General features: G+C 48.3%; 1 protein-coding gene across 1 annotated transcript in view; it reads left to right on the plus strand.

The window, feature by feature from the left end:
* DLGAP4 (DLG associated protein 4) overlaps positions 1–13,668 on the plus strand; it is a 97,777-nt gene that overhangs the window by 70,764 nt on the left and 13,345 nt on the right. Inside the window, exons 6-8 of the mRNA XM_007934626.2 lie at positions 3,691–4,052; positions 6,628–6,716; positions 7,231–7,643. Coding sequence (XP_007932817.1) covers positions 3,691–4,052; positions 6,628–6,716; positions 7,231–7,643 — 864 coding nt within the window. The remainder of the gene's footprint in view (positions 1–3,690; positions 4,053–6,627; positions 6,717–7,230; positions 7,644–13,668) is intronic.

Raw genomic sequence — 13,668 nt, forward strand, 5'->3', positions numbered from 1 at the left:
GAGAGGCTGAAGTCCCAGTCCTCTGTGGCATCAGTCCTATCCCACAGATTTAGACATAGAGACCGGAAGTCACCCAACCTTAGCCAGGCTTAGAGACCGGTTCTGCCCCCTTCCCCCAATATAAGCTTGACTGCTAACCAGAAGGCTGGCGGTTCAAACCCACCAGCCACTCCTCGGAAGGAAGGTTGGGCAATCCTACTTCCGTAGTGATACTGCCTCGGAAACCCAAGGAGGGGTCGCTATGAGTCAGGGCTGACTCGACGGCACATAACAACAACAACAACAACAACTTAAGGGGCATTTTCTTCCTTTAAACGTTTTGAATAGATAGGCTTCACTGTTGGTGGTCTAGGGCAGAAAACCCGACTGAACTCTGCTTCCTTGGGGATATTTAGGCCAAACAAATCCTTTCCTGAAAATCCTCAGTGAGTCTTGTCTCTGCTGTGCACTAGCGATAGCCAGTGGTTTCAGCAGGCTGCCCTAAACATCCAGTCCTTGGGGAAACTGCCCCTTGGTTGGTCAGCAAACCAGCCCAGCCTCTGTGCAGAGGCAGAGGAGTGGCAGAGTTTGGCTCCTGTCTTCCAGGCCCAGCTCCGTCTAGTCGCCAAGGACCAGTAGGAACAGTCCTGGGCCAGTTTCTGTGATGTAGCCTGTGTAACCACTCCTTTGTTAGAAGAAGGAAACCACAGCCACACAACTTGTAACCACATGCTGTACTTTATCTGGTTCCACACCAGGGCATCCCCCACCCCCACCCCCTAGAACCTCCCCACCAAAGGAGTGCATTTCTCAAATGGTAGAGTTTCAGGTGAGTGGGGAGAAAGGGGTTCAGGGCAGGTACTGTGCTTCCAGTCAAGGTGATAGGAGGTGCTACAGCATCTTTGAATGATGGAGAAATGCTGTGAGCTGTCAGGGACCATGTAGCCATGGTGACTGTGGTGTGCTGTTAGCATTTAAAACCCTCCCCTGAACAGATGAGAGAACTGAAGTGCAGAGCCAGTGCCTGGAAGCAGCCTCCGCCATCAGACTAGGGCCTTCCTATTCCAACAGCTGGAGTGTGCCCCTCCAAACTGGCCCCAGGGCCCAGCAGGATGCTGTAGAGCACAGTGATCTTTAGAGGCCCCAGCCAGCAGGGAGGGAGACTCTGTAGATTGCCTGTCACTTATCCACTGGGAACCCTGGGCAAGTTATCTAACCTTCCTGAACCCCACGTGTCCCATGAGTAAAATGGGAACAGTGGTCCGCCCACCTCACAGGGTCACTGAGCACAGCTCTGTAAACGGCCTAGTTTGTGGTTGTAAACGGCTCCATTCCTGAGTTCTCACACAGTGTGGGGCATTGCAGGGTGGCTCTGGTGACCTAACTGGCCCCCTGCCACCATGTTTTCCTGGCCCTGAGAAGTAGCTGCCCTCTGCCCAAGCACTGCCCTTCTTAGGCTGAGGAGTCAGAGATTGTGAGTGTGTCTTTCTGGGGAGCCCCTTGAGTATCCTCAAGACCTGAGCAGGACTAGGAAATGCTGAATAGAATGCATGGGAAGTGGGTGCTCCTGGCTCTGAGCTCCCAGATACATACTCACCCCCGACGAGTCAGGCACAAGACATGCTTCCAGCTCCCTGGACTTTGCCTTGTGGTGGCTGCTACTTTATTTTTTTGTCTTTTGCTTCTATTACTTATGAACCACCCATCTCACAGCTGTTTCTATGCTGATGAGGGGTCTTCCCTTTCCTGGAACCCAGAGTCTGGCTTAACTGTTGATGGACAGAGGGATGGATTTTTTTGGTCTAAATTTTTCATTTTTAGATAATTGTCGATTCACAAACAACAGTAAGAAATAATACTCAGGGCTGATGTGTGCTCTTTACCCAGTTCCCTCGCTGGTAACATCTCATGAAACCATAGTTACAATATCATAGCCCAGATGTCGACATAGATTATGTTCTACCATCTCACTGAGATTCTGCACTTTCACTAGTTCTCCTTTTGTGGGTGGGTTTGCAGTGCTATGCAGTTTCATACCATGCGTAAGCTCAGGTCACTGCCAACACAGGAAAGAAAGCACTTCCATCTCAAGAATTACTCCCGTTGCTCTTTGATAAGCACACCCACCTCCCTCCCATTTGCAGGCTTTTAAGACCTCAGGTACTACATGATGAACTAGGAGATCAAAGTACTAGGCCAATTAACTGGGATGTCCCCTGAAACCATGAGTGTAAACCTCTGAGCCAGTGTGTGTACATTTTTATGTAAATATAAATTACCATTTCTGTGGAATGCCCAAGAATGAAATTGCTGGGTCATATAATAATTGCATGTTTAGTTTGATGATAAACTGCCAAACTCTTTTCAGAGTGAGTGTACCATTTTATTTTCCCATCAGTAATGGATGAGTGACCCAGTTTCTCCACATCCTCACCAGCATTGGATACTGTCACTATTTTTCATGTTAGCCATTCTGATAGATGTAGTATCTCAAACTCACTGCTGTTGAGTCGGATCTGACTCATAGTGACCTCTCCTTGGGTTTCCGAGCCGGTATCATTACAGAAGTAGATTGCCCAGTCTTCCTTCCAAGGAGTGGCTAGTGGGTTTGAACTGCCAGCCTTCTGGTTAGCAATCAGATGCCTTAGGCACTAGGCTACCAGAGCTCCCAGGTTTAGTATAGTGATATCTTACTGCGGCAGCTAGGTGGGTTTTGCTGTCCCATGCCCACAGCCCTTGTGGCACTGGGCTTCATTTTATGGGTTTCCATTGTGCCATCTACATTAACCTCTGTGAATGGCAGCTTCTTGAAGGTAGGTCCTAGGCTGGGCCAGGCCTTGGGTAGGGGCTTGATTTAAGTCTTCGCTGGGGAAAGGGCGTTTGAGTTAAGGTGCTGAGAAAAGCCCGAACCTGACTTGGTCCCTCACAATAAGTGTAGCTATTGCTGTTTGAAGAGCACCTTCTGTTTCAAACAAAGTTCTCAGCATTAAGAAGCAAGCAATGGGCCTTCAGTGCTCCTGCTGTGAGCCAACCTCAGGCCAGGCTGGGAGTGGGATTCAGAGATGACCCCGCTCCCACCTGTGGCAGGCCCTGGTTCCCTGAAGCTTGGTGGAGTCTTGAGGAAACTGTTGGGAGTAGGGAAAGCAAGATTGCTAGAGAATGTGCAGTTAACTGGGACCTGAAGGCTATGTTGGCTTTGAGCAGACAGGGATGGTGGATCCAAGCAGAGTAAAAGGGAAACCAGGAGAAAGGGAAGAAGGGAACAGTGAGTCTGTCAGTGAGTTTGAAGAACTCAAGGTTAGCTAATCCCTGAGCTGTGTGTTTGACCTCCACTGTTTTGTCACTGCCTCCTGAGGGAATGCTTCCCTGAGCCTTCAAGCCCGGTTAGGTTCTGTCACAGCCTTGTGGCACCATGCACTCACCAGTTAGCCCCTGCCTCAGCTGGATAATATCTTTGTATGTGACTTTGAGGTGGGGAGTATCTGGTTAATGTTGGCATCCCCCACTAGACTTGGCCTTGCACGAGGTTGGGCAGGATCTATGTCTGTCTTGGTCACTGCTGTGTCTAACCTCCATCCTCCTATGCCAGAAGTCCTGAGGAAATGGCTTAGGTCAGAGGTAGGGCCAGATCAGGCAGAGCCTCAAACTTGGAAGAGGCTTGAGAGAAATGGGGCCTCACTTTTTCCCCTCCCTCCTGTCATCCATCTGCAGGTTCATCATGTCTAGTGGCGTATAAGAAGACTCCGCCACCAGTCCCTCCGCGCACCACATCAAAGCCGTTCATCTCAGTCACAGTTCAGAGCAGTACTGAGTCTGCCCAGGACACCTACCTGGACAGCCAAGACCACAAGAGTGAAGTGACGAGCCAGTCAGGCCTGAGCAACTCGTCAGACAGCCTGGACAGCAGTACCCGACCGCCCAGCGTGACACGGGGTGGAGTTGCCACAGCCCCTGAGGCCCCTGAGCCACCCCCAAAACATGCAGCTTTGAAGAGTGACCAAGGGACACTGACCAGCTCCGAGTCCCACCCTGAGGCCGTCCCTAAAAGGAAACTGTCATCAATAGGAGTACAAGTAGGGGCTCCTTTTGCACTCTGTGTCCTGAGTCTGCTCCACGGACCTGCCTGTGTGTAACTACATCTGGCGGGGGGCCCTGGGTCTGCTAGGCAAAGGTGGTTTATCTGTTTTGGGGAGGTCAGCCCCAAGTGGCCGAATCACTTCCACTCATAACCATGACTTCCTCGCAGTCACCCATGTGTTCCACAGTCTGTAGCTGTGGGCACTTGCTCCAGCTGCTCCCAATGGGTTGTCCCAGTGAATGTGGTTACACTCAGACAGCCATCTCCTGTCCCCCATTTGCTTGTCCACTGTCTGTCCATCCACTCTGAGCCTTGCCAGCCTACCCGCGGGAGGTGGGACTGACTTAACAGTTCTCTAATCTAAGGTCAGCTCGGGCGCGGAGACCATAGCCCTGCTTGGCAGCGGGGACAGCGTGGAGCATAGACGCCAATGGGCCAAGGGCCCAGGACCCAGGGCTCTTGAGCCATGGGGGTTGCTCAAGGGGAACTTTGCCCAGAGCCCTCTCAGGCCTTGGAGACAGGTAGGTGGCTCCAGGCACCAGGCCCATGTCAAACTGAGAAGTGTGACACCAGTACTGATGCCTCCCTCCACAGGAAAGGGTCCAGGCATATAGTTCCCAGGACCGAGGAGCCAAAGCCAGTTTCCCTCTCCGCTGCTTCATTGCACCTCCTGCATGCACATAACCTGAATAATGTATCTTCTGTTAGGTGAGCTGGAAAGTGTGGGCCCTGTTGTGTGGTTTTCAAGCATTGCTCTAAATCTGGAGTGAGAGGCCTCTCCCTACCCTAGATGGGAGCAGGCTGGATCCTGCCCCAGCCAGCTGCTCCAGACTGAAGTAGAACATGTTCAGGACACTGAGAGAAGGGCAACTACCATGGGCTGGATCCCAAGCTTAGGGGGACTGATCAAGGAGGACACACTGGTGTGCATTGTGACTCAGGCTGGCAGGGATCTCCCATTTCCCCATCACCACTGAGCAGCCAGCATGGTCAGTTTGATGACAGAGCATTAAAATGTAAAGGGATCATGGGACACAGAAGAGATGAATGCCACAGTGGGAGGGAAGGGGAGGAGAGAAGAAGGCTCACTGGCCAATTTCTTGCACTTGCCTGGACTGATTTTCCCCTAAGAGGTAACTCTGAGCTGTTTCCCCATATGTACAAGAAGAAATTGGCCAGGAGGCTCTTGTTTTCTGGGCTTGTCTGGCTCTATCCAGCTGGGCTGCTTCTTCAAAATGGTCCAGCTTTTGTCCTAAACAGCTTCTCCAGGTGGGATCCTTAGGAACATAGAGTGGCCCAGTTTCTGACCCGAGATCCTGGCCACCAGGGTCTTTATTTAGAGCAGCCCCATCCTCTCCCTGACCAAACCAGATGCTCTTCTCTTCCCAAATTACCCTAGAAAGAGTAGAGCCACCCTTGATTCCTTTTACCCAGAAAATCATAGTGGGGTAAGGGCCCTTTAGCTCTTGGGCTTGTCCTGAGCTCCTTCCCTTGAATTCACCCTACCCCTGTCCCATGCTCGCACTGCAGCTCCTTGGAGGTAATGATGCTATAGTCCCTGAGCTGGGTCTTGCTGAGGGGAATAGACAGCTAGCTGCACCCCTGTAGCTCAGTCTCACTGCCCCAGAAATCCTCCCTGGCCCCAGCTTCTGTCCTTGAAGCGAAGAGAGCTATCCTGCCAATACTTGGCCTCGCCCTCTTGGTGCCTCAAGCCCTGGGCCAAATGCGGGTTTTCCCTCATTCATGAGAGGTTATGGGAGGTCTGGCCTAGCTGCTTCATGGCCAGGCACCTTTGTCCCAGAGAAAATGCAATCTCAGGGCGTCACGGTTAACCATATTTTTCTGCTTCCCAGGAGCATAAAGAAAGAGTGCTAGCTTTGGGGTTGGCCCTGGCATTCCTGCTGCCCTCTAGTCCCACCCAGGGTTGAAGGTCACCTCAACCAAGTGTGATTGGGGCTCAGGGACCAGGGATGGCATCCCATAGTGTCCAGGGGCTTCACCAGCTATTGCCTTGGTGGTAGTTTTGAAATCTAGAGCTGTTCTCCAAGGTTTACCTTAGTTCAGTGCCTGCTGCTTACCCTTCCAGGCTTCAGCCACAGGGTGGGAGAGTGATCTTTGCCTCAAGACAGCCCCCAGCTTCAATTACACAAGATAACGGCTGTGGCTTTGTATGTGTGTGTGTGTGTGTTTTCTTTCTCTTTTTGTTGTCCTTTTATTTCTTCTCTCTGATGCGTGTAAAGGAGAGGACTAGAAGGAACGGTTCCCACCTCTCGGAGGACAACGGACCCAAAGCGATCGATGTGATGGCACCCTCCTCAGAGTAGGGAAAGCCAGTCATCTCCACCCCATCCCACCTCCCGCCCACCTGCCCGCCTCCACGCGAATGAGCAGTGCCCGGCTTAACCTGGTCCGGCCTCGGGCCCATGTGCAGTGTTCGCATGCATCATGTCTTTCTGTCCACACGTCCGTTTGCGTCGTCCCACTAATGTGAATTTCAGCAGCAAGTGTGGTGTTTGTTTTTTATTTTTGTCTTTGTCTCCGTGCCGTTGCTGTCGTTGTCCTTCAATAAGGTTGACTGCATTCAGCCAGTGCCAAAAGAGGAGCCCAGTCCCGCTACCAAATTCCAGTCCATCGGGGTTCAGGTAGAGGACGACTGGCGGTAAGTCGGACAGAGGTGGTGGCTGCTTCTCCCCCCCTCCTCTCTCTCCTGCTCTCACCTCTCCTGCGCCTTCCCCTCCTGCTCTCCCTAACCCAATTCTCCTTGCTGGATTTCTAATAACCAAGCTGGGTTTGGGATGCGGGTGGTGGCCCAGGCATGGGAGGCGGGCGGGCAGTGAGCACTTGCTCTGAGATTTGTCAACCATGGGGGGCCATGGCTGGGCTGAGATGTGGCCCCAGCTACCCTGGTGTTGGTGGTCTTTCTGGCCCCACTGCAGTAAACAGGCAACCTTATGACCTTGTCCATGTGTGTGTGTGCGTGTGGGTGAGGGTTGGTCGGGGCAAGGGCTGAGCCGAGAATGAAATGAGGGCTGTGGGGCCGCTTCAGGCGCATGGGGAGCAGATGATGCATCCGTTTCTCTGTCTCCTGTGTGTCCGGTCGGGGCGGCTGCTGGTCTTTGACCCTCTTGGTAACTCTCACCCCTTCCCATCCCCACCCTCCACCTGACCCACAGAAGCAGCGCCCCCTCCCACGGCATGTCCTCCCGACGGGACACCGACTCGGATACCCAGGATGCCAATGACTCGAGCTGTAAGTCATCTGAGAGGAGCCTCCCAGACTGTACCCCACACCCCAACTCCATCAGCATCGACGCTGGCCCTCGGCAGACCCCCAAGATTGCCCAGATCAAGCGCAACCTCTCCTATGGAGACAACAGCGACCCTGCCCTAGAGGCGTCCTCGCTGCCCCCACCTGACCCCTGGCTTGAAACGACCTCCAGCTCCCCAGCAGAGCCAGCACAGCCAGGGGCCTGCCGCCGAGATGGCTACTGGTTTTTGAAGCTACTTCAGGCTGAGACGGAGCGGCTGGAAGGCTGGTGCTGCCAGATGGACAAGGAGACCAAAGAGAACAACCTCTCTGAAGAAGGTGAGTGCTGTGTGGATGGACCCCCATGGGGCAGGGACGTGAGGGGTGCACAGCGAGTTCTCCAGCTTCCTTCTAGCCTGCTTTGGAGCCTCTGAATGAGGAGAGTCTCTCAGGTTCTCGTCTTAGGTTCCTTTCTTCCATCCATACGTCTCCGTAACCAAACCTTTTTCCTAAAAGGATTTACCGCGGAGCTGCTGGTTATTGTCATGCAGGCTGGGATCAGCCACCTGGGTTTGAATTCTAGCTCTTGGGACTTTTGTCAAGTTACTCAGAGCCTCAGTTTCCTCATCTGTAAAATGTAGGTCATGCTGCTGCCTGACCTCTTAAGAATACTGTGAAGATGAAATGTGGTAATGCATGTAAAGAACCCAATACAGTACCTGGTACAGAGGAAGTTGGCACCATAGTTATGCCCACTCACCAAACACAAGCACCAGGGATCTCACTGGGAACCTCAACAGAGTTTTAGGCAAGACAAGTATTACTTAGTTTCCCACTTAGGTATCTACCTATACCATGCCTATTTCCAAAAATTCTCCTAGGAAGTTAGTTTAAGAACTAGAAATATGTAAGGAGCCTAGACTCAGGTGGTTGGTTGATAAGGGGCAGGAGGTTGTTTGGAGACAGCTCCAGGTTACTGCCCCAGGAGCCACACCCTGCATTGACCTGGTTCAGCCAAAGCTCCCACTTCCAGTGAGTTCCTCCTCCACAGGAAGTTCAGGAAGGGGATAGGGTTTTAGAGTGCCCAATGAGATACACTAGCATCCCCTGGACAGATGGGGTGGGACCTGCGGAGAGCACCCTCTGATGACTGAGAGGGTGCTTTAGAGTCATTTTTTTCACGGTCCTCTGGGCTGGTTCCCAGCTTTGATTCACACCCACTGGTGTCTTGGGATCTGTTGTGAGGCATGTGCCTAATAACTTTTTACAATCATAGTATTAAAAAAAATCAGAACAGAGGCAAAGCTCAAAGAGTACTAAAAGGCTTCCAACAGAAAACATCCAGCCCACTGCCCTACCTTAACCTCTCCCCACTTTCAATTCACATTAGCTGTACATTCCAGCATTTGCCTTCCTATGTCTTCCTTTAAATGTATTGCCTTCTTTCTTGTCTAAAGTTGTCATCACATTGATTTCTTGTTATAACATGAAGATTTAGCTGTCACACCACCCCCACCTCTCTCCTGCCCCACACTCCCTATATTATTAGTTTTTGGTTAAATAACAAGCATATTTCTATTTACTACGAGCACATAAATACTATCCACTGCAGCACCTAATAGTATATTATGATTTCACTTTATAATTCACACATTTAGTTTTTCTGAGAATTATTGGTGGCCTCATTTTTTTCACATCCACCTACTCCTTACTTATTGACTATCTCATTCAACATTTTGCATTTATGACAGTAGTGAAAAATTGACTACCTGACTACTCTGTGTATTAACGAGGTGGTGAGCGTGGCAGCAGGAGTTGCAGAGCATCTGCTCCCTCAAGGAAGGTCTCCAGGAAGCTGGCCTCCGCCATGGCCCCGGGGCAGGCGCACAGCCACCAAGTCAGCAGGGCCTTTCTAGGTTCCTAGCTTCTATTTGTGTGAGTCTCTGCCCTCAAAATTGCTGTGGGGTGGGAAGGAAAGAAAGAAAAAGGCATCAGGGAGGGTGTTTGGAAGAAAAGTCTGCAAGTTTAATGACTTCCCAAAGTGAGCTTTACTGAATCTGAAGGCTCTGCTTCATTGGGGCCGGGGGCACAACCAGACTCTGGGATCCTGACTGCAGGACCTGTGCACTCGGGTGTAGTGTAGCCCTGGAGGCAAGGGAAACTCTGACCCAGCACAGGATGGAGATGAAATGGTTAAGCCATGGGGTTTCCAGTCATGGAACCCAGCTTTGTCTCCTCCAAGCCTCCTTCACTGCAGAATAACATGACTGGATTCGTCACAGTGATGAACACATCAGTAAATCTTATTGCTAGATGTCGGGTTGGTTTTGTGACTCATGGTGATCTCATGTACAACAGAACGAAACACTGCCCAGTCCTGCGCCATTCACGAGCCCATTGTGGCAGCCACTGTGTCAGTCCATCTCATTGAAGGTCTTCTCCCCTTTTATTTCCCCCTTGTGTCTCATTTCTTTTTTCTTTTTAATTATTGTGATTGGGTATAAATTTACAGAGCAAATTCGTTTTCCATACAGCATTTCATACACATCTCATGACATTGACTGCAGTTCTCCACAGAGTAATAGTTCTCTTCCCACTTCCTCCTTGTAATTATTTCTTCCCTGTGACCTTCCTTCCTGTGCACTCCTGCCCCCTGAACTATCTCCCTGTACAAACACTGCTCTTCTGTTCTCCCATGATTGATCGTTCTAAGGTGTGTATCTACCTAGTATAAATATTCACCCTATATGCCTGTTGTTTGGGTAGAAGCCACGGGAGTAAGTTCAGTTCTAGGCCTGAAGGGTAACGAGGAGCCACAGTCTTGGGAGTTTCAACAGGCTCCATCAGACTAGTAAGCCTGGTCTTTCCCCCCACCCCACCCCCTTTTTTTTTTTTTTTTTTTTTTTTGTGATTTGGGTGAAAATTTACGGAGCAAATTCACTTTCCATATAGCAGTTCACATACACTTTGTCTCATGACATTGACTACAATTTACCACAATGCAACAGCTCCCCTCCCACTTTCTCCCGATAGTTACCTCTTCCCTGTGTCCATCCCTCCATGCACTCCTGCCCCCTGAGCTGTCTCCTGGTGCATAAGCAGCCCTTCTTTCTCCCATAATTGCTCTCTCCAAGGAGTGTATCTACCTCAGGTAAATATTCAACTCATATACCTATCTTTTGTTTGGCTGGCAGCCACAAGTGTGGGTTCAATTCCAGACCTGAAGGGCATCTAGGGGCCATAGTCTCAGTGGTTCCACCAAGGCCTGGTCTTCTTTATGATTCTGAGTTTTATTCCACATTGTTCTCCCACTCTATTCAGGATCTCCTGTACTAATCCCTTTCTGAGAAGTTGACAGTGGTAGCCAGGCACCATCTACTTCTGGTCTACTTCTCCTGGTCTCATAGACTAAGGTTCACATGGTCCACTAGTCCCTTGGATTAATTGTTTCCAGGCATCTTTGTTTTTTTTCATTCATCTTTGCAATGAACGAGGAGACACCAATTACTGTATCTAGATGGCCAGTTGGAAGCTTTTAAGACCCGAGTCACTACTCAGCAAAGTAGGATGTAGAACAATGTTTTTGTGTAGTATGTCACACCAAATGAGCCTGAAGTTGTTCCCCATGACCATGGTGTCCCACAGGTCCAACAACTCATTCCATCAGGGTGGTTGACTGTGGCTAAAAAGTTACCGTAAGTTTGCCCCATTTGTTCTATTTATATGGACATTGTTATAGCACATCAAATACATATGTAGAAATACCATCTGCCAACGTTTTACATGGTTGTGGGTATATTCCCTTTTGCCTAGCTAGACATACCTGATCATTCAGCCTGTCTATCCATCTGTTTACCCGTGGATTAATGTTTGTTATCCCTCATAATGCAGTATTTATATGTGTAAAAGTGTTTATCTTTGCTGTCTGTACCTTTTGTGTACCTCTCTGTACCTCTCTGTGTCTTCATTTTCCTTAGTATTACTGTGTTGGTCACTCAGTTTGGTATATGGCCTTTCTCTTCACCCAAATCAATACTTGTCTCTTACTTATCTAGCAATTTTCCCTCCCTCCCATCCCATTCCTGGTAACCAACAAAGAAAGCTCCTTCCATATATAAACCTTTCCTTGACTTTTTACAACAGTGGACTAATACAATATTTATCTTTCTGTGATTGACTTATTTCACTCAGCATAATATCCTACAAGTTCATCCACATTATGAGGTGTTTCATGGATTCTACATTATTCTTTAGTGTTGCATAGTATTCCATTGTGTGTGTGTACCATAGTTTGGTTATCCATTCCTCTGTTGATGGACACTTAGGTTGTTTCCATCTCTTTGCTATTGTGAATAGTGTTGCGATGAACATAGGTGTACATATATCTGTTTGTGTCCTGGCTCTCACTTCTTTTAGATATATACCTAGTAATGAGATCGCTGGATCAAATGGTATTTCTGATTCCAGCTTTTTAAGGAATTGCCATACTGATTTCCACGGTGGTTGTATCATTTTACAGTCTCACAAGCAGTGTATGAGAGTCCTAGTCTCTCCACATCCTTACCAGCATTTGTTAATTTTATGTCTAGTTGAACTTTGCTGTTAGTTCTGGGGTGAGATGGTATCTCATTGTAGTTTCAATTTGCATCTCTCTAGTGTGGGAGCTCTGGTGGCGTAGAGTCTAAGGCATTTGATTGTTAACCAGAAGGCTGGTGGTTCAAACCTACCAGCCACTCCTCAGAAGGAAGGTTGGACAATCTACTTCTGTAGTGATACTGCCTCAGAAACCCAAAGAGGTGTTGCTGTGAGTTGGATACGACTCCACGGCAGTGAGTTTGGTTTGGTTAGTGGCTAATGATCACGAACATGTCTTCATGTGTGTGTTGGCCACCTCAATATCTTCTTTAATGAAGTGTCCATGTCTTCTGCCCAGTTTTTAATTGAGTTGTTTGTCTTTTTGATGTTGAGGTGTTGGAGTTTTCTATAAGTTTTAGAGATTGTTTGTCATATATGTCGTTGGTGAGTATTTTTTCCCCATCTTGTAGGTTCTTCTTTTTTTTTTTTTAATTTTTATTGTGACTGGGTGAAAGTTCACAGAGCTACCAGAGCTCCTGATATGCATGTAAGTATTCAATTTTCAGAAGGTCCCAATTATCTAGTTTATCTTCTGCTGTCTGTATATTTTTGGGTTATGCTTGGTAGTCTATGCCATAAATAAGGCCCCCTAAGTTTGCCCCGGGAGCTCTGGTGGCATAATGCCTAAGGCATCTAACTGCTAACCAGAAGGCTGGTGGTTCGCCTGCCAGCCACTCCTTGGAAAGAAGATGGAGCAATCTACTTTCGTAGAGATACTATATTGGAAACCGGAGGAGGGATCACTGAGTTGGAACAGACTTGACGGTGGTGAGTTTGGTTTTTTTTTTGGTTTTTCAAGTTTGCCCTTATGTTTTCTTTGATGAACTTTAGTTTTAGGTTTCACATTTAAGTCTTTGGTCCATCTGAAGTTAATTTTTGTGTATGGTGTGAGGTATGGACCTAGTTTCAGTTTTCCACAAATGGATATCCAGTTTTTCAAGCACGATTTGTCAAACAGACTATCTGTTCCCCCATTTAATGAATTTTTGGCCCTTTGTCAAAGATCAGCTGACCATAAATGGATGGATCTATTTCCAGGTTCCCAATTCTGGTTCCAGTGATCTGTGTGTCTGTTGTTGTACCATCTGGACTATGACTTTTTTTTGTTGGAACTTTTTTCTAATGACTTCTTCAGTTTTTTCTTTTGTTATGAGTCTGTTCTACCTCAGACTTACCTTATCTATCTATAAGATTAGGTAAGTGTTGTGTTTCTAGAAATCTGTCCATTTCTTGTAGGCTTTCAAATTTGTTGGAGTACAGTTATTAGTAGGAGCTCTGGTAGCATAGGGCCTAAGGCACTTGACTGCTAACCAGAAGGCTGGTGGTTCAAACCCACCAACCACTCCTCAGAAGGAAGGTTGGGCAATCTACTTCCGTAGTGATACTGCCTCGGAAACCCAAGGAGGGGTTGCTGTGAGTCGGGTTTGACTCAATGGCACATAACAACAGCAACACAGTTCTTTGTAGTATCCTGGTATTATCTTTTTTTATTTCAGTTGGTTCTGTTGTGACGTTGCCCATTTCATTTCTTATTCATGTTATTTGTGTCATCATTTTCTCCTTTGTCAAGTTTGCCGATGGTTTGTCAGTTTTGTTAACATTTTCAAAGAACCAACTTCTAGTCTTGTTGATTTTTTTCTGTTGTCTTTTTATTTTCTGTTTATTTCGGGTTAAATCTTTATTATTTCTTTTCTTGTGCTGACCGTAGGCTTTTTTTTTTTTTTTTTTT

This window comes from Orycteropus afer, unplaced genomic scaffold (assembly GCF_000298275.1).
Source record: "Orycteropus afer afer isolate SDZICR_OR568_19922 unplaced genomic scaffold, OryAfe1.0 scaffold00020, whole genome shotgun sequence".
NCBI classification, from domain to species: Eukaryota; Metazoa; Chordata; class Mammalia; order Tubulidentata; family Orycteropodidae; genus Orycteropus; species Orycteropus afer.